The sequence below is a fragment of the Oculina patagonica genome, chromosome 13, assembly GCF_052425735.1.
Source record: "Oculina patagonica isolate OP01 chromosome 13, crgOcupat, whole genome shotgun sequence".
Taxonomy (NCBI): domain Eukaryota; kingdom Metazoa; phylum Cnidaria; class Anthozoa; order Scleractinia; family Oculinidae; genus Oculina; species Oculina patagonica.
The window spans coordinates 13843767-13864858 of record NC_135770.1 but is presented as its reverse complement, the minus strand read 5'-3'; the positions used below and the strand labels follow the sequence as shown (position 1 = coordinate 13864858).

The 21092-nt window shown below is 36.4% G+C and overlaps 1 protein-coding gene across 1 annotated transcript; it reads right to left on the bottom strand.

The window, feature by feature from the left end:
* Window positions 1–924: 924 nt before the first annotated feature.
* Window positions 925–21074, bottom strand: LOC144635133 (alpha-actinin-like). The gene is made up of 27 exons (XM_078494200.1): window positions 20884–21074; window positions 20504–20738; window positions 20338–20424; window positions 20148–20235; window positions 19925–20003; window positions 18357–18438; window positions 17627–17712; window positions 16872–16964; window positions 15741–15815; window positions 15343–15498; window positions 14814–14890; window positions 12086–12215; window positions 11461–11552; window positions 10667–10712; window positions 10500–10562; window positions 10344–10406; window positions 9957–10034; window positions 9209–9346; window positions 8418–8502; window positions 7422–7537; window positions 6342–6425; window positions 5775–5828; window positions 4969–5037; window positions 4338–4415; window positions 3527–3607; window positions 2861–3019; window positions 925–2173 (listed from the first exon to the last, which is right to left on the bottom strand). Exons 1-27 carry the CDS (start codon window positions 20977–20979, stop codon window positions 2015–2017), a joined length of 2649 nt encoding a protein of 882 aa, XP_078350326.1. The 5' UTR covers window positions 20980–21074; the 3' UTR covers window positions 925–2014.
* Window positions 21075–21092: the final 18 nt, after the last annotated feature.

Here is a 21092-nt window from a genome sequence, read left to right as displayed (position 1 = left end):
CGATCGAGAATAAGCGAGCGAAGAGAGCTTCAGTCGCGAAAACGAGCGACGCAAGTCACAAGGGGTCGTCCCAGCTCGTCATAATAAAGACGAAGGACATAATAGAAAGTCTAAGGAGTTACAAGGCGAAACTTTCCTTCTCGAACAAAACCTTAGAAACAAGCAAGCTTTCGTGTATGCTTGGTATTAAAACACACGAAACGAACTGTAGACCTGTTAGCCGCCGATTGGATGGTAATACAAAGGATTTTCTCCCGCCCAATCAGTAGGCAGCATTCAGCACTCTTTCCCCGGGCGCTGGGAATCCAAGGATGGGTGAACACCACGCAAGCAGAGATCTCAGTTTGTATACCTTATTATAGGAAATTAACGATACATGTAATTAACGCGAATTTTAAAAATTCGCGTTAATTTAATGTACCTTAATTTAAGTCATTGTTCATTAAAATCACTCTATTTTACAGCATTGTTATTTTAAGACACCGGGTAAGTTGTGTTAACACGTCATCTACTTCTCCGTCAAAGCTGCAGGGATAGCAGAGGCAGAAGAAAGCGCCAGGACTGGATGTATTCCATCCCTGGACCCATGCATTGAATATTAGTCACTTTTTGGTCTGTTTAAATATCTTTGTTATGTATGGTTTATCGGAATTAAACCTCAAGTTCTGATGTTGGACGTTCTTGTTTTGTCTTTTGAAGAGCGCAGCTTGCTATAAAGATTACTACGCAACAAGTTCGCGTTAGTTAACTGCATGTAAGCACACACCACACGAGAATTCGCGTTAATTAAATGCATGTTAACATAAATTTTTGACAATTCGCGTTAATTTTATTACGCGTACATTTTGTTCGCGTTGTTAAAATGCTTCGTTATATTCCTATAGTAAGGTATATCGCAACAAGACAAAACGAAAACACATGTGGTTAGTTTATTATAAATTTAATTTCACTGTTTACCTCGTATACTTTTCAGGAGTTTATATTTGTAATCAAAATACTTACGGGTGTCTATACAAGCTATGTTACGGAAGTAAGGGGAATCTTCTCGGAATAGCAGAGAAAGAAACCGCTATGTGGTTTTGGAACTGAGGGACTAGGTATTAGGCGATTCTATTGCAGTCAAACTGGTGGGAAAATTCAATGAAAGTTCTAAATTAAGGAATAAGCTAGCTTGTTTTGTGGTATCTACTCAGCAACAATTTATGAACCTAATATTACAAGCAAATGAAGGTCAAAGGAGTGATCTTCAGGCGGCGAGGCGTAAAAGGTACACCCGTCTAACAGTATCCTTTGCGAGCCTCTGTTGTTACTGTTACACGAACATCGCGAAATCGCAACAAATAAGACATTTAAATCAGTTAAAGAAACTATTTCCAATTCTGGATACTGGGCGCTAAAAACACGATGTAATCTGATGAATGTTATCCCTTCCGCAATGCTCCGTAATTGAGGACAAGGCATTATGGTTGACGGAAGCCCTTTAAAATTGTACTCAAAACATCCTACTTTTTATAGCTGCAACTATCATTTGTGGACCAAAAGACAGGCAGAAACAATGTTTAGTGTTCTTTGCGACCTTGGTTAGGATAAAACAAACGAAATCAAATCGAATCTTCCTCGTTTTCCTGACTGAAGTATTCTTACTGCTTAAACAAACTCAAATGAGAAGATGGTGGGAAAACTTGGAAAAAATAAACAAACAAACAAATGCAACCTGATACAGTTTAGCGGCAATATTTCCAACAATGAAGGAATATTTCTGAGGAAAAAATCCACTCTAAGTTAAGTCAGAAACATAACATGATCTTTCCTGTCCCAAAAGCAAACAAACGTTTCATGAAGCCAATAAAAGCAATGTCTATCACCCACACCGTTGTACATACGACTTTGTTACACGAAGTATACTATATAATTTAGAAACTAAACACTACCAGAAAACTGTTTGTGTAACTCCCCGCACCGCCCTCCCCTAATATCGCAGTACAGTAATATAAAAGAGTTTGTGTTTTCAATATTACAAATCGCTTTCGCCATATAGTGCAGTGGAGAAGGACATGTAGTCCAGAGCGCCTGGTACTGCATCAGCTCCTTCATAAGGCGCCATTCGAGCAATACAGTACTCAGCTTGATCTGGTGGAAGTTCACGTCTCAATTCTTCTGTAGTGATGTAAGGCTGAAACACAAGAGCAAGAGAAATTAGTGGAAATCTAATGTGTACAAGAAAATAAAAATCAATCAGCTGAATTGAGGGCAACCGAACAGAGACGTCATTACATTTGAATCAGAAAAATGAAACAATATCAAAAACTCTACAACCATCAGTACACCACGCCACCACTCTCTGGAGGTAATATGAACCAATCAAATGTCTGCTTATAATATATAATAGATATAAAGAATGGAAAAACCCTGTTGTTGTGATGAACATTGGAAGAAGCTGTGTTGTTCTCTGCTCCGTCAGGTAATACCAACACATAACCTGTCGGGTTATGCGCTTATGCTAGCTTTCTGTTGTATCTCAAGTATTTGGACGAATTCCAGTTCACTACAACAGTACCCAATATATTCTATATTTATATGACGTTGGCCATTTGTCAGATATCCGTAGGGGCTCCAAGAAAATTCAAAATATTAAAGGAAGGTTGAAACAAAAAAAAAATGACATTTCTTTTGGTTAAGCAGACGTTCACCACACAATCTCAGGAAACAAAACAACAACCTTCCTCAAATTGTTTGTAGCTCGCTGATCAATACTGTTGTTCTCTCTTTCGCATTTTTAGTGTTGTTAACAAAACGCACTGGAAAAGAATGTTCTTTGTCAACAGCAGGCAACTTATGTAAGGAATAACAAAAAGCTAACCTTGTCCCCGGCAAGAATCCTGAAGGAGTCCATGACCTGCTCAGCGGTGTCTGTGTCAGCCGTTTCTCGGGTCATAAAATCAAGGAATGCTTGAAAAGTCACGTGTCGTGTGTTGTTCGGGTCTACAATTGCCATGAGTCGTTCGAATTCTTGGTCTCCCTGTGGAGTTAAATTGACAAGTGAAAATTTGATGCGCTTCTGAATGTAAACGGTTTTGTTTTCAACTTGTAGTGAGGTGTGAATACTCCTAATGGTAAGTGCAATGAGATTCCTGAAGATCTTCTCGCTAAAATACGAGCACAAAGAGATAATACAGAAAGTTTACTTGATTCAGGGACAGTTTCAGGGAACAGGTAAGTGCAGTCCCAAGTTGTAGTTATGATTGTATTTCCACTGAAAACCATAATGCACGAAGTTATCTTTGAATTGATTGGTCTGGAAGAATTTCTGGATGCAAACATATCAGAAAACAAGGCCACCACATGTTTGATTCAACTGCTGCACAGCTTAGAGTGCTTTGTAAAATGAGGTACAAAATGAAAAGTCATCTGACGACATCCAATTTAATTACCTGGTCAAGGGTCGGAGTGGTTAAGTGTAAGTTTACTATATCTGAGCAAATGAATGACACTTAAAGTTTAAGAAAAAAAAAAACAAATGACAAACCTTGTCTCCCTCCTTCAGATTGTATCCTAAACTAACCAAGCATTGCTTAAATTCGTGAGGCTCAAGGCGCATATTTTCATCCTAAAGAAAAAATAACTTTGCATCACTTTTAGATGCTGTATTAAAAAAACAAGTGCATTTCCGGTGGGTGTGAGTTTAGCTTTCTTACGTTTTTAGGGAGTATAGGCCACAGAAACTAACACAAACAAACAAACAAAGAGACAATCAAAACAAAGACAGGCATCGCAGCAAAAGTTTAACTTTTGAAGGGGATTGAAAATTGCTTGAGAAATACAGGACATGGCAGCCACGTAATCTATAACAAAAGTACTTGGCATTCCTTGATTTGGGTCTTCTTCAAAACCACACTTAAAATGTACAGTACTTTGTGCCAAGAACGAGCTGAATAACATAGCTTCTCTGTAGATACTGTCCTTTCCTGATAAGGACTGTTGTTGGTGACTGACATTTTTACAACCTCAATGGAGATCAACTTAAAAGTCAAATGAAAAATTGTTTACAGTTTAGTTATATAGTGGAACCTCTACTCATGGCCTTTCTACAACAGACAGTTAATTGTGCCAGGGTAGCCGAGAGGTTCAACTGCATCAACTGTCACTTGTTTGAGTTCAGTCGCACAGGCAAGTGAAAGCTTGCCGTGGTCTGTCCCCTTGTTTATCCCTGTCTTTAACTTTGGTCAACAACATCAAAAATCAACAGCACTTTACAAGACCTAGCCTCACATGAATTCTAGTATCAGACCAACAGAACAACAAAGCTCTGTGCAAACACTATTTTTAATGTGGCAAACCTTATCAAAGAAGTTGAATGAGTTACGGAATTCCTTCATCTGTTCTTCAGAGATGCCCTTGGAATCCCTGGTAAGAATCTGCGTACAGAGACAGTGTGTTAGTAGAGTTGTAATTGTACTACAGCATATTGTAAATTTATCAGGGTACATACTACATTTACAGAAATGTTACACTATGTTAGTAGTCATTTACTAAACAAAAAACAATAAGTGCTTATCTATACCAATTAAACAAGTTAGAATAATCATGTGATCACTTATCTACAGAAGCATGGTTAAAAGTACAGAGCACTTGTACTCTGGATGTTGCAAATAGCTTTGTTAAATTTGTTTAATTGTTGTATCCAATGTCTGGCCTGAAATAACTACCGGGTACTTCCACTTCTTTTATTACCTTAACAAGATTTTACAAGAGGTGGTCAAGGAGGGACACATGCCACCCCTCCCCCCTCCCATCTCTCCACCTTCCTAGCACTAAATTAACGTAACTGAAAATATGTCTGCTTCTATTTTTTGTTGCTTATTTGCACTCCAAAAGTCTTCCATTTACAGTCTTTACAATAAAAAACCCTGCTCCCTTCCTTTCTAAGTTATAGAATAAAACAATAGACTAATACTACTTTATTTATACCTGGTTTTCAACTTCATTAATATTTCTAGCAATGGCAGTCAAAAGTTGTTCCCAGTTCACTCGAAGTGCCTGAAAAAAATTAGACAAGTTTATCGTCATAAATAGTAGGGCTGTAATTACCAGTAGTCAGTCGAGTGGTAAAGCACTCGGGAAAATGGTGTGAAGTAATTTTATCATGAGCTTGCCCACTGAACTGATCTTGAGAAACCTGAGGGACTGGCTGTAGTTTATGTTAATGCATTTTCTCTTCTTTTATTTTGATTGTGCCCAGGTTCAAACAACTTACTTGTGCACTCTGCAGTGCGATGTCATTAGCAGATATATGTCTATTATTCATTTTTTTAATAAGAACTGTTATCAATATTATTATGATGACAACAACAAAGAACATTTAGAAAAATACAAAGTTCTTTCTTTTTTTAGATTTATATTATTCTTTATACTTGTTACATTATATACATAACACAGCTTTTACATAAACCAGTCTAATTGATAAAACAACCATGTACAAAGTAAGTCTTATTCTACTCCATTCTATAGATTTCATCCTTTGCATAAGTGACAGAACCTTTTTTTAGTGCCCCCCCAGACCTGCTTAATATATATGTAAGAGCTGATTTTTAGCACAATTGTTACACTAGGGGACCAAAACATCCTTTTTAGTAGAAGGGGAAACAACACAGCACATGCCAGAAAATATTGTGCTGTTAAAGAGTGCTCACTTATGGTAGGAATGCAACACCCTTATTACCCTTGTCTAAAGGACTCTGATCATGTGACACGACTTAAACGTTTGCTGTACTTACTTCCATTGTGTATTCCGTGTGAGGGTTTTCAAAGATTAAAGCTTCTTGTACATCCTGTAAATGAACACACATTTGTCTTAAGCACGATGGCATTTGTGACATGTCACTACATTTAAATGTTCATATCAACAGTCAATTTTAAATAACCAGTGGTCTACAATCCACATTAAAGTCACTTCTTTTTATTTGTTATTTATTAGATATATATTTTTAACTTGTCATCAAAGCCACAGTTACATTTTACTGTTATGGCTGGAAAATATTTCCCAAGATACTTTGGTTTCACAATCTTCCACGGGTAATAATGATAAAAAATAATCTTTAATGACAAAGCTACATCATTAAGTCTTACAGAACTTAGATAATAAAAATGCAAATGATCTAAGAAAAAGATCATGAATAACCTGTTTGGACAGATTTGATCAATTCAAGGTCTCTTTAACTAATAAGAAACATCACATATTTGGTAAGTCATATTTTAAACTCTAGAACATCTCTAAAGCAAAAAAGCAGCAGCTGACTTCAAAAGTCTGCAAAATAGCTAATGTTCCCTGCTCTTCCACTTACCTGGTTTACCAGCTCCAATTCATCCATTTGAGGTTTGTAGCTAGCAACATCTCGTTCAAGTCCTTGAACAGCTTTCAGTTGTTCCTTTAAAGGGAATAATAATAATAATAATAATAATAATAATAAAATCAAATTACAAAAAAAAAAACATACCAGTAGATGTAGATACGCAATGGATAATATGGAATGTTTGATGTACAGGTCAGGGTCTTACTTTGTAAACTTGACTACACTAGAGTAGTGCTGTTAAGTTTACCATGTACATTAAGCGTTGGCAATGGGTCTTGCAAAAGTTCTTCATAAGCTCCCTTGGTATTAATTAGTAGAGTCATTTGATCATGGTTGTCATCTTGCTCATAATGACAGCAAGACATCCTTAACATAAACTTAACATAATAGAGGAAGAAGTAACACATTAAGTAATATTTATTCGCACTGAGAAAAATAAAACTGGTAAAGTGCTCTTTTAAATTGTTTTCTAGTTGGCATGACAATGACAGTGTTAGTTGCTTGTCTTCTATCATGGTGCTGTCATGAATAGAAACTGATTTATGTACATAGGTGGTGTGTGGGAGAACAAACTTCCACCTCCAATAGGTAAGGGCTAGCACAAACAGAGCAGTGCGGCATGAGCTGGGCACTTATTTCTCTTACAAGTCTAATCTACCATATTAAAAAAAAACAGTTAAACAAGAATATGCAAGAATTGAAGTGTAACAAGTGCCTTCTGCCTAACAGACTGTTAGTTTAAGTTTGTTACAATCGAAACATAAATGTCAGTGATTTCAAACTACAGGGGATGGACATTCAGCCACTTTGAAAGAGCAGCAGCCAACCGTAGTCAATGGCACTATCTGGTTGGAGGCCTGTATGTGTACCCATGCACGTAAAGGAGTAAGTAATGAAAATGCACGTCTAACTTTGTTGTGTCATCTTCTGAGCTTCCATATTAGGAGATAGCTTTTCTAAAAGTGCAGCTTGTATTAGAGCATCACTGGTAAGCAAAAAAACTAACTACAGTCCACAATCTAAACTAAATTACAGTGATGTTGTTACTAACATGATGACAACAAATCATACCTCCAGGGGTCCTTGCATTTTCAAAGCAATAGCTCGTAACTTCTCCTCGTGTTCATTGATCCATGGTCCAACTAAATTAGCCTTTCGTGCAAATTCCAAACGAAGCGTCTCATTTCCTATGATTAGTCAAGGAACAAATCTTGTGGGTCCCTTACACTATTTTCCCAGTGATTCATTATTAAGTTTCTTGTGCTCGCTATTACCTGCTAGTAAAATTTAAAAGAATGCAAGTTCTTCTCACCCTGTAACCAGGCTTGGTGAACAATCAACACCACAAACTGGAAGCAAGATGCAAACTTTGTGTTTGTTCTATGTTCGTAACTATTACTTTCATGTCTCTACAGTTACAACCCATGATTTGTTTATACTTCACGAAAATCAAGAAAAGTTAAAAATCTGTAAAAGGTTTGTGTATGACAACATGTCAAGCATGTTATCTTTGATATTAGCTAGAGCAGTAATTTAGCTCAAATGTAACATTTACTAGTAGCCACAGGGAAGATGGATATTTCTCCCACATGCTACTTGAAAACTTATTATTTTAATAATTTTTTACTACAATTTTTTTTTTCTGCACTCACATTGCCTTTACTTTGGATTCTTTTACCATAATAAAATGCTAGGGACTTCACAAGTGAAGACTCACACCTTAACAGCAACATCTTTCAACATTTTTTCTGTCCTATTCTCATAAGCAGCTGATCACTTCAAAATGTTTTCATCTGATTGACAGACAAGCTGAACAAGCACCAATTCACATTTTTTGCTCACAATGCTATAACTTGTTATAGCAGGAGATTAAAAGAGGATCATCTTCTGGCCAGTGGAGTCTTTGTGCACCTGGCTCTGAAGGAATTCTAATTAACAATTAGATTATGAGCTCGAGATTTCTATCGGGTGATAGTTGATGTGGGCAAATAGATAGTGAGTAGCATAGCCAATCAGAGAACAGCATTCGTGATAGAACACTAGTAGATTTATACTAATAAAGGATACGTTTCTGTCTGCCTTTTTCAGTTTCAAGAAGTTCATCTCTCTTGGGAATCAGGTCTATGACTTCACTCCAGGTCAGAGAAATTTCCTGTGCAAGGAAACACATAAATTTCACAATTTACGAACTCTTTATGTGTGCTGGCAAATGGGTTTATTTATCTTTTTACCATATTTGGTTTTCACTGAATGGTATTATGTGCATGGAATATAAAGATAGTTGAAAGTGACACTTTGAAATCTGGTATGGTAGTTATTCAGGAATAATTCTGTATCTGTTTTACAGAAACTAATAAATATTCTTTGTTTTTGTTCAAAAAAATTTTCCTTTTCCCCTCCCTTCCCTTCCGCCTCTCCCTTCCCCTCGCAAGCACTGTACGATGGAATTGCCTTAGAAGCCCACTTAGTGCAATGAAACCATTTTTAGGACCAAAAGCCTCATCTTTTAGGCTCAAAACTATTGAATTTTGAGCCTTTTAAAATTCATTAATATTTGTTTCAATACTATTAATAATTCTGCTAAATTATACAAAGAAAAAAAATTGTAGGCACTTTATCCTAGTTGTCAAGTGATGAGAGTCACCAAAGTTGTTGTTTTGTTGAAGCTTACATGTAGGAAATTGTAAAAACAAGCTTCTGCAATAGCCTTGAAAAGAATCTTGCATACATCACATTTTGTAAGGCACATTTGATCATATTTATACATAACTTAATTTGCGTCATACAATTTTCAATATTGTTATTAGGATTGAGGTATATTTGCACTAAGGCATCAAGCAATTCAATAATCAATTTACCTCTTTAGTTAGACTAGTGTAAGGGTTTTCCTGGTCACTCATGCCCTCAATTTCATTACTAATACTCATAATAGCATCAAACTCTTGTTGTGCAGCTGGCATATTTTCTTTAAAGACCTGGTGAGCATCTTGCAGTTCCTAGAACATTTTTAAAAATAGAGCTATCATATAATGCTTCATCAAATTCAAGCATAAAGCTGGAATTTTTACATTATTATGTTATATTCTTTTATGTGTTCATTGTAAAAATGAAGAAAAGCTAGTAGTTTGTTTTAATGTTAAGTGTTACAATATCCTAATCCAGGCATAACTTTGTTTGATATCACACAATTTTTTTTTGCATTGTAAAATTTCCCATCGATGGTCTGCCTTTTGTTGGTAATTACATAATACATGGCTTTATGAGTTGGAATCTCAATGGAAAGGTCTGGGTTTAACCTCCAGCCAGCTGGATCCTTGTGTTGTAGACTTGGGCAAGACATTTTACTTCCACAGTAGTTCTCTCCACCCAGGGGTATAAATGAGTGAGTCTATGGCTGCGATAACCAGCAATAGGCTAGCTTCCCAACCAGGGGACTGCTTATACTCTGAGTTGCCTTATACTAATAAAACTGACATTGAGCACAGGAACTGCTGAACTGCCTGGCTCCCCAATCCTTATTTGTACATGACCACTAGTTCTTAATATACAAGTTTGATCGACAGACCATAAAATTGATAAAAGAAGGTAATGGTACAAATTTCTTACCGTGATCTCTTCAACAGTATGCACACTGAACATGTCCATTAAATCTTCCCGTGCACTTTCCAGCCAGTTGTTGAACAGCTTTAGAAAATAGTAGTAATAATAAGATTGAAAGAAAAACTTAGCACTGATAGGCAAGAAATCTTGTACAACAACAAATTCTTATTTAGAGCATTTTTCACTTTTAGACTTCCTTACCAGCACCCAGCCTTTTTAAACAATCTGGAGAGAGGCGAGTTTAATATGCCAGACAACACAAGTACAGCAATATGCATGTATAATATATGTATTCATAATTTTGTATATGTATTTTTACCTTGTACTCCATTTTTTCAAATTTTAACTTTACTGAATGAACGCAAATGTACTAGATAGATGCTTAAGACATACCGCTGCTCTCTTGGCAAACTCTAACAACAAGGAGTCCAGTTTCATCAATATCGTCTCACGTGACTGTAAATAACAACAGCAACAGTTGTTATCTCATTAAAATACTACTTTTCAGATGTACACCACTCCAACAAAATAATAAATTGTTTCTCATACCTCAAGTTTATACCGCCTATCTTCTGTTAGTTGCCCAAGATCTTTCCATTCATCGCAAATTTGCTAAAATTGGATGGAATAATGAAAATTGGTTCTTACAACCATGTGGCATGGACTTCTTTGTGTATGTACATTTACAAAACCAAAACAGAATCATAATAATGTACCTGGCATCTTTTGTTGACTGAATCAACATCTCGGTAACCCAGTTCACTAAAAGAAAGAAATTAATAGTAAAAAATTAATATAGTTGATCCTTTCAGTAACTGAATAACTTTGTTGGTATGTTTTCAATGGATTGGCATTAACCTGTAACTGGCTACTGGCAACTTGCAATCTGTTTGACTACACAGGCACCAACCATCAATTAATAGAATGCCCTCTCATCACATAGGTAGTGTTTTTGCACATAATGTCTGTTTGACAGACCAGCCTCTGGGTCATACTATTACAAATACTTGCTTTCTATTAGGTTTGTATGGCTAGGTTGCCAGATGGGCAGTTTTTGTTGAGAGCATGGGGTTGTAGTGCCAGCCAGCAAGAGGCACCTAACTTTCACAACTAATAAAGATATGTAAAATTGAACAATCTCCTTTTTGAGACATGCAGGTTTGCGTGTTTCTGTGACCTGGAGACTTACTAGTTGTCAGGAGCATAGCTCCTGAAAGGGTCACCCATGCCAGAAAGTGTCAAATTAACTTCTATTGCCCCTGTTTATGCATTAAAGCTTATAGTAAAGATTCTGTCTACACTGTGTAGACAGAATATGCCTTGGCACATAAGGAAATTCTGCCAGGCTTCTGTGGCTGACCCGCATGACTGCCTATATTTCACTGCGCAACACTGTACCTGTCCAACATAAATCAGTTTACTAAGTACTTAAGCTGCCAGAACCAATTCTAAGCTCTGTGAGCTTAGAGCCATAGGCTCTTTCATTATTGACAAACTTTGTTAACCTTACTTAAGCTCGTGGGCAATTGCCACAATTTGCTCCACTCTGTCTTGATGAGCTGCCAGATCACTTTCAAATGCTTCATGCTTCTTCTTTAAGGCCTGAAAAACAAGGATAAATATAGCAGCAGGTGTCAGGCTACCCCAGCTAGCATCCTCTTATTTCACAGTGTATGTTATTATTTAAATCATATTGTTTGCCTTCTTGGAAATTATTTTGATTACAATTAACTTAGTGAAGAGAAAACAACAATCTATTTCCGACAGGTCAACCTTTTTTGAGTTATTTGGAATTATGCCATCATTGATTATATTTTATGGAAGTTAAATGGAAGAATTTCATGTGGGTAGTTCCATTAAACATGACTTAGTTTTTATTAGTTAATTTTTTAAAAATTGAAGTAGCACCTTTATTTACCCTGATAGTTCTGACAGAAGTGAAATTCAAGCAGCTATCATAAGAATAAAAATTGATGAATGTGTAACCTATCGAAGAACTTGAAACCACTGAATTTTAAAAGGAAATTACATCGCTAAAATGCTTACACCTCTAAAATGGTTTTGCACCATATTTGCTTTTTGCTCTCCCCAACAAGTAAGTTATATGCAACCACTTTTATTTTTTATTTCTTTACCAGCACATCTGCCAATGTAGCTTTTTCATAATCATCTTTCTTTAACATGTCAGTTTTGCCAGAGGTCCAAGCTTCATGGATATTGCATTTGTGTCTGAATTTTTCTGCCAAGTGATCAAGTCGTTCCATTCTGTGCAAAACAGAAATAAACAGTTTGATTATAAGACATGCACTACATGTACATATCTACCAACTAGTACTAGACTGTCCACAGCCCTCTATTTTTTCGTGTTTCTTTCGATCGATGAGCGCACAGTGAGAACGGCGAAAGAACCGGACGCCAGCGCAAAACGAAAGAAGCAATGGGGTGGGGGACGGGGAGTGAAAAAAATAGAGGGGCTGTAGACATCTTTGGAAATATTGAATTTCCCGTTTCTCCAGAAACGGAAAATTCCCAATGGTTGAAAGGCGGCAAAAGTGTCATCACCTTGACAACGGCCGATCATGATTGCTTGCAGGCGGCATCTTGCGGTTGCTCGAGTTGTCATCACTATTGACATGCTGTGATTTGGATCGATTATTGGAATGCTCGTTGGAGAAATATCAAAACGTTTTGTCGCTCAAAGACGAGCAGAAAGGTCAGAAAGAGGCTGTTCGCCACCTTCTTTGTTCGAAGGACGTAGTTTTTTTTATTGCAATTACAAAAAAGAACATTAATTACACAGTACAGTTACATACATTTTAGGAATATTATTTATTTATGAAAAAAAAAATAAAGTTAATTAATAAATATGATAATTACAATTCACTATTACAATTCTCAAGTTATTACTTACACACAAAGATAGCCTTAAGGATAGTAACATTTGAAATAAAAACAATAATACATATTTATTATATAGGTTTAATTATTCATTTTTTTTTTTAAATATTCTTTTTTTGTGATTTTACTTTCTATTTCATACTTAATTTTAATTTTGGCTTTAAACCCCTCGATTTTAGGAAGGGTTTGACTTCTTCTGCAGTCCCACAAAAACAATTTTCCAATAATTATGAAGTAATTTAATAGATCAAGTAAAGGGCATTTTTCCGTAAATATTCCAAATAAAACATCTTTTAGGGAGAGGTGGATTTTCTGTTTTGATAGTAGGTGCCAGTATGATGCAAAATCTGTCCAGAATTGTCTAGTGTGGGAACAGTTATAAAAGAAATGATTTGAGGTTTCTGACTCAGTTTTACAAAACGTACACAAATCATCGCTTCTGTAACCAATTTTAAGTAATTTAGTATTCGTATAAAAAATAAAGTTTATAACTTTATATTGGAAAGCTTTAACATAAGATTCAAGTGCAACAGAATGTGGTAATAAGAAGATTTGATTGATTTGGTCGATTGTGAAATCAAAATCCCTCTGCAATTTGAAGGTGATATTGGGAGGTTGAGCCTTTCTGGAAACAAGTAGAGAATAGTAATCTTTTGATCTTTTTTGTTTAGTATCGAATATGTTATTCTCAAATGTAAAAGAGGGAGATAGGGTTGATAATGGTACATTGGCAATCCTTAGCTGTGAAGGTATAGCGAAGGACGTAGTTGGAATTTTACCGACTGTGCTACGGCGAAACAAATGCAAGAAAATGAGAATGTTGTTGAATCACTTGGCCGGCATAACTATTGCGTCGCCGAAGACGTGTGAGGCGAACGTGACATTCTTTTGAATCGCTGGTCACGATCAACCTGCCTTGTAGGAGATTCTACGCCATCTATCGCGCTAGAGATTTCTTTATAAATTCAACATTGCTTGCTGCACTTCTAGCTTTAGATGCACAAGATGAACACACTCTACTGACGTCTGCCAACTTTCGCCGTAAAACACCTTTGCGTTTTGGCTCGACAAATAAATTTTCCGTCTTGCCGAAGTTCCCCAAGCGAATCGCGAACGATCACCCGCATATTCTGCAAAAATCGGAGGGACTGCTTGATTTCGGCTTTCTGCCTCTTTTTGCAGGTTTTTTGGGGGTTGAAGAAGTCGTCTCAGACGACATCCTCAATACCGAAATAAAAACTCACGAGTTGTTGTCACCACACGTGCAGTTGTTTTGTAAATTGACACTTGTAGTCAATTAAACAAGTTCTTTACCGCTCAAATTTTATTGGTCCGATTGAATTGAAAGGTCAAGTGGCGGAGTTGTAAATTACAAGGCAATGACAAGGGGAGGAGTCTAATACTTCCATTTTTATTCAAAGATGACTACAGCCTCTCTATTTTTCCTTCGCCCGCTTCCCGCCCCCCTCCCCCCACGCGCTCGCGCTTCGCGCTCGCTTCCTTTGCTTTTTTGCGTTGAAAAATCGAGAGGCTGTGGACAGTCTAAACTAGTACATACAGTGTATGTGTCTACTGTCACAGAATGACAGACCAAAAATTAAAGTAGATTGTCTTGACTTCAGAGCAGTTGGTACTGTGAAATACTGTGTGTTGCAATCCTGGCAGTAAGTACTCCAATAACCAAAGAGCCACAAAGAAAACTTGTGATACGAAGTATGACATAGATAACATGGATTGGATCAGCGGCACATATTTTTTGTACATGTAAGGGATTTTGCTCTGTACAAGAGATGAAGTTTTAGACCCAGATGCATGAAAGCTGCACATATAAAACATGCACTTGCAGAATTGGCACATACACAATGACATATAACTACAGTATCTATTAGGAAAATGTTTTTGTTAATAACAAATAGACCAATTGAAAAATATAATCAAATATATCAAATATCAAATGGATCTTACCTTCGCATTTCTTTCAACAACCAATCTTCAAAATCTTTTTCTGAACCTTCTAAGTTTCCCCAGGCTCGGTTGATGTCCTGTGAAAACACAATCACATGTTACATACTGAAAGCTAGTAGCAGTTCTGTGATACAGTCAGTATTTATTGACAGTTAGAATTCCTTTGCATGCCAGCCCAATTTAAGTTAAGTGAATCTAATTCTCAAAACAATAAATATTTAGTAAAGAACCTTGGTTCAGTTAATCGCATTAAGTTACACTCCTAATTGTGTTACCTCAGCTTGTATTTGTTCATAATAAAAAACTTTTAAGGTGGCACAAAATAGTTTAGATCTTACACTTATTGGCATTCTATTACTGACAGCTTTCACCAATTAGTTTTCAAGTTATTATCCTCAAAATGTTAAAAATAGGGTATGTTTAACCTCTTTTGATGTTTCTGGTGTAGCTGCAACAGAATGTCAAAGAAAGAAGTGTTCAAACCATTACGAGCCACTTTTATTAACATAAGTGTTAAAAAATTACTAACACTGATCATTTTCCCCTCTGTTGGGAGATAAGCAGGTCGATTTCCAAGTCGAAGCTTGGTCTGCAAGGTGTTAAAATTTGTCTCCAGCATGCCTTTCTCTTCTACTCTGGGAGGCTTTTCACTCCTTCTGTACACTCGAAGAGCGTCAAGCTTTTTCTAGAGAGGGAGAGAGAAACTAGTTAGTGCCCGAATAGAAAAAAGCTATATCACAACTGTTTGCACACTGATGGAGTTGCCAAGCTCTTAATCATGAATGTATGTGAACATTAGGCAGTGGAATGGCTGAACAAAGTTGAAATCTCTTTGCTTTCACTACAGACTATGGAAATGCATAAATGGTTCTTATCTTACTTGACTATCACATGTTCTGAAGCTCAAGCTTTATTACTGTTTTATACCTGCATATCATCCAGTGACCCATCACTTTCTCTGTTATTGAGCCATGGTAAAGTTTTGTTGATCCAATCAAGAAGCTGTACACAAATCAACACCAGACAGGTTGTTAGAAAGGATTTACCCCCCCCCCCCCACTCTAATTACCTAAAAACTTTTCTAAAGTAAGCATTTCAAAAATTGCATCAGGTCAATATCATGGAGTATTGCTATTCCCTGAGCTGTATATGATGCTATTCTGTCACAGGTAACCCATACTCCCCGGGCTGTATATGATGCTATTCTGTCACAGGTAACCCATACTCCCCGGGCTGTATATGATGCTAGCCTGTCATAGGTAACCCATACTGCCTGGTTTGTATGATGCTATTCTGTCACAGGTAACCCATACTCCCAGACTGTATATGATGCTAGCCTGTCACGGGTAACCCATACTCCCCGGGCTGTATACGATGCTATTCTGTCACAGGTAACCCATACTCCCCGAGCTGTATACGATGTTAGCCTGTAACAGGTAACCCATACTCCCCAGGTTGTATATGTTGTGGTTTAATTTTATCCCTGGTTTAAAATTTTTCAAACCAGTTTGAATTTTATTTTCTGTTGTCTCATATTCATTTTCATAATCTGAAACAAAGGGAAATAATACCAAACTGGTTTGAAGAATTTTAAACCAGAGATAAAATTAAACCACAACATATACGATGCTATTCTGTCACAGGTAACCTATACTCCCCAGGTTGTATTTGATGCTATTCTGTCACTGGTTACCCATACTTCCCAGGCTGTATCCCACGTCAGTCTGTCACATCATCCATTAATTGTTTTGTTACTTTTTAAACAAACAAGCAAACCACCTCCTTCATTGCGAAGGGCTAAGGCTTGAAATGACAGCTTACAAAATTTGAGTTAATTTTTAAGATGACAGTACTCCACAAATTTCAGGTTATCATAATAGTTTACCCTGGACTTATTTTTGTTTAATTTGCCTTTGCAGAAAAAAGGAATTAAAAGGGGATTTATTTAATTTAAACAAAGATGAATTTAGGGATTAGATGTACTAAGACAGAAACTAATCCGGTGGCAAACATTTCTTCAAGATAAATGCTTTTGATATATTAGCTGAGGATACATACATCACTGGCCATTTTTTCGTAGTCTTCCATCATCTTCTCATTACCTCTGTTAATTGTAAGTACTTTGCCAATACGCTTAGCTGCAGTGTCAGCCTAGATATTACAAGAGAAAAGATGTACAGTAAGACAGGAGTAGCAATTAGCACTCCAAACAGATCAGTCTGTAAATGAAATCTGTAAAATTTTACGTGAATGTACCTGTTGTGGTTTAAATTTATCTAGGGTTAAAAAATTTTCAAACCAGTTTTTTCTCATTGTCTCATATTCATTATCATAATCTGAGACAATGGTTTGAAAAATTTTAAACCAAAGATGAATTTAAACCACAATATAACTACAATCTGGAACTATAATCATACATATATTTTTCAAGGGCTAACAGAATAGAACAAGCATGGCAATTACATGGTTTTGAAGAATTTACAAAATTTATAATAAAATCACTCGTTTCATCCAGTGACAACACAATGTTTACCTTCCCCAAGTTTAAGTTGTTTACAAAGAACTGACAAAAACTGATATCATATTAAAAAAAACCATAGGAAATATGCAATGATACATTTGCTCACCTTATGATATTTATCTCAGTACAAGCACCATGTGATACACAATACAATACATCATTACAATGACAAGCGACATAAATTTACTAAACTGTGGTTCCAACTTAGTTGTTTCCACCTTTATCAGCACAGAGAACATCACTGCTAGTGATGTCCATCATATGTATATGATATTATTTAGTGTTTTTTAACCTTTTGCGAGCTTGTAAATGCATGATAGTAGGAAGAGACATAAGTCATGACAGCTCTTTCATCAGGTTTGGCAGTGTTCACCATGTCTGTCAAAAATGAAAATACAACACTGGTTTACAATGTACCTGCAATAATCATACATGGCCATACAAGCATTAGTGCAAGAATGTGAAGGCTATTATTATTATTATTATTATTGTTATTATTATTATTATTATTATTATTATTATTATTATTATTAACCCTGGCGGCCCCTCCAACAAACCCTCTTACTATCTAGAACATCAATGTTTTTCTCTTTTATGTGACATGAGACAAGATATAACTATAACAAAAATATTATCCTTTATTGTCTTGAAAGGGCTTTCAAAAAAGCTTCAGGGCTTGAAAAAAACTTGCCACTCAGACAAGTAGCTCTTACATTTTGCCTGCATAAAAACAGTTGTATGCTTGTACTGTGATGTTTTGCGACCTAGCTAGTTGGCAGACTCCTTGCCTGCAGGGCCACTGTCTATCAGGAGAGTAAGAATGACTAGTTACCTGCCAGCAGGAAAATTTACTTGTTCCAGACAAGTAGACAGCACATTTTTTTTAAACATGAAACTTGCTTTATTTTTATGTCATAAACTTTAAATTGTGGCAATTGTGTGATGACCTCATTAGATATTTTTATTCAGACATACCTCTCTGGTGACCAGATGACATACAGAAGTTTAGAAACCAAGCTTACCTTCTGCATCAAGCATTCTTGGAATGTCCAAATGCTTCTCAGCAACATCAAAGGCATAATTCAAGTTTTCCAAGGGAGTCTCCTATTGATAAAAATGAAAAAAAAAATGAATATAATAAACAGCTAAGCTTTAAGTTTGATTAATTTTCATTTTCAAGTCAGGTCAACAATAAAACTTACTGAACTGCAACATACATGTCTGTGTTACACAAAATAATTCATTTTCTTTAAGACAGAACCCACCAGGAAGTTCAGTGGACAAAAAGCAAGTACCAGAATAATTTAAATCCTATTGTGTTACTTCCTATACTTAAAATAAAAGGTAAAGATGTAAGTAATTATCCGTGATAACACCAACAACAATTTCTTATCAGAGTCTGAGAAAATGAATTTCAAAGTTCACAAGCTTTAAGCAAAATCTCATGTGAAGCCATTTTGTAAAAACACCTTTAAACGATTCAGTGGAATTCAGTGGAACTTGGTTAATTGGTTTTTCGATGTATGGTGTTTTTAGAAAAGATTTCTTTTGATAAGATCTTTGAAGCAGTAACACAAAAGCTTGCAATAAGGTGCTTGCAGTAAATTTGTCCAATAACTACTCGAAGTCCTGGCAGATTCCATCTTAATTCTTTCTGCCAAGTTTGTTATCACTTTCATCAAACTGTACTTTCTAGATGTTACCATGCAGTCAACTTCAATTGCTTTTTTACATTTTTCTCAATTGAATGAATGGTTATTAAAGGCGCTACGTCACAGAAAACACATCTTGAAAAAGTTGGCAAATTTTTCAAGTTATATCCCTCCCAAAAATTTTAATGATCCATCCCTGACTAAAAACAGTTAAAACTTCCAGAGATAATAAAAATAACTCTTCAAAGAATTTGCTTTGAAAAAAAAAATAAAAATGAAAATATATTAAGACCTCCTGTAATGTTAAACAATGTCTTTATAAATAGCAAGTCTTCCAGCAGTGGAAAGAACTTGGAAGTAAAAAGGGAAACAAAAATAAACAGCATTTCATTATTAGACAATAGACCTCTTGAGAAGGTTCGTCTGTTTGTTGTCCCATTTCAGTCTATGTGATGTTATCATTGAGAATTCTCTCTTTGAAATTCAAGCATATCCACGTGAAAATTAATGAATAATTTTTAGATAGATAAAGGAAAATTCCCCAGAGAATATCACATGATCTGAAGTGGGCTATTTACATACGAAGCTAAAGAGGTCCTTACGGGCCGAATGTTTCCTTTAATGGTCAATGTTTTGCACAGGAAATAAATTTTTTAAACAGCAGTTAACAAGCTCTGTACGCATGCATGCATGACCAAGTAGCACTGTTCAACACGAAACTCGAAGTTTTTTTAAACTGAAGTTATATTGGGTCTTGATAAGAATCACTAAAGCCCGTTATTTTAATGATAGCAGAAGTGATCACGAAAATACACGGCGATCACGCCTACATGCAAAATGACACGCATACAATAACTGACACACCCTATTGGAGTACGTAAAGCGATCGTTCACTGCACAAAGCCGCTACGCGGGGAGTGGGGACATTGTCTACAAACCTTGCTCAGAGAGTTATAATCGATAAGGTCCGGCCGATGTCGATGAATAAGAGCACAAAACGCCAACCCATCTTTAAAGCTGCAAGACAGTAAATACAGTTTGAATCTACTGATCACTGCATACTCAGCTAGCAAATGTGCATGCAAATTCATAAACACACTGCATGCATTCGACGGTAACTATTTCCCATATTTATAAATACAAATAAAACCATTACTCTACCTTGTGTGGAAGTTCTGCACGTTGACATTTTTATATGGGGCTGTTTTCCGCTGACACCAAAGTAGCAGGCCGTCCTTTGCAAACGACTCTATTTACAAACAACGCGGAAAACACGACAATTACGGTTGAAATTCGCATTAATTTAGCAGTTGTTAAAGAGGGATTGCGCTAGGACATGACCAAGTTTTACCTTCTACAGCTATATCTTGGATTGCAAACCGCAGAATTATCGTCCATATCATTCCAAGCGTCATTTTAAGGTTGCCATCCACGATTTCTGAAAGGGAATATGAGACTCGATTAGGATATACGAGTCCGTGCCCGCTAGCGAAACAACACCCCCCAAAACATAGTACCTTCAGCACCAATTGACACAAGTTTCACTCCTTTGCCAGCCACAAAATCTAAAGCTTTATTAACGTTGGCAATCTTATGAAACCGCAATCGTCCTCTCTCAGGTTTGGGGAGCCTTTCTCCTGATATTACTTCTAACAATCCCATAAGTTTCAAACCGTCGCCAAAGTCCTCCTCGATGTTCTCAATCTGTACATTAAGTTTCCTTAAATGAGAATTACACCACGCTGTGAATGTCTGCGTAAAAATGCGAGAAAAAGACGGTTGTTAGGACATTGAGCTTGTTGGAATAAGAACAGTTGATATAAGATCAAAAAGAGAAAAGAAAATCGATCATGCAAACATTGCTGTTTTTTACTATGTCACGACATAATTTTATTACCTTGCGTTGCTGTCTTTCCCATGCGGGATCAAGCAATCCTCTATCTTCTTCAGTGTCATAGTAGTAGCCATAATATTCTTGATCTTCCGTCGCCATCGTCGCGAACCACCAAATTAGGCACTCCAAGAATGATATTCACTCCCTTCACTCTCGAAGCTCGCACAAGTTCGATTTCTGCGGCCGATGCGTCACGACGCGACCGTTTCCAG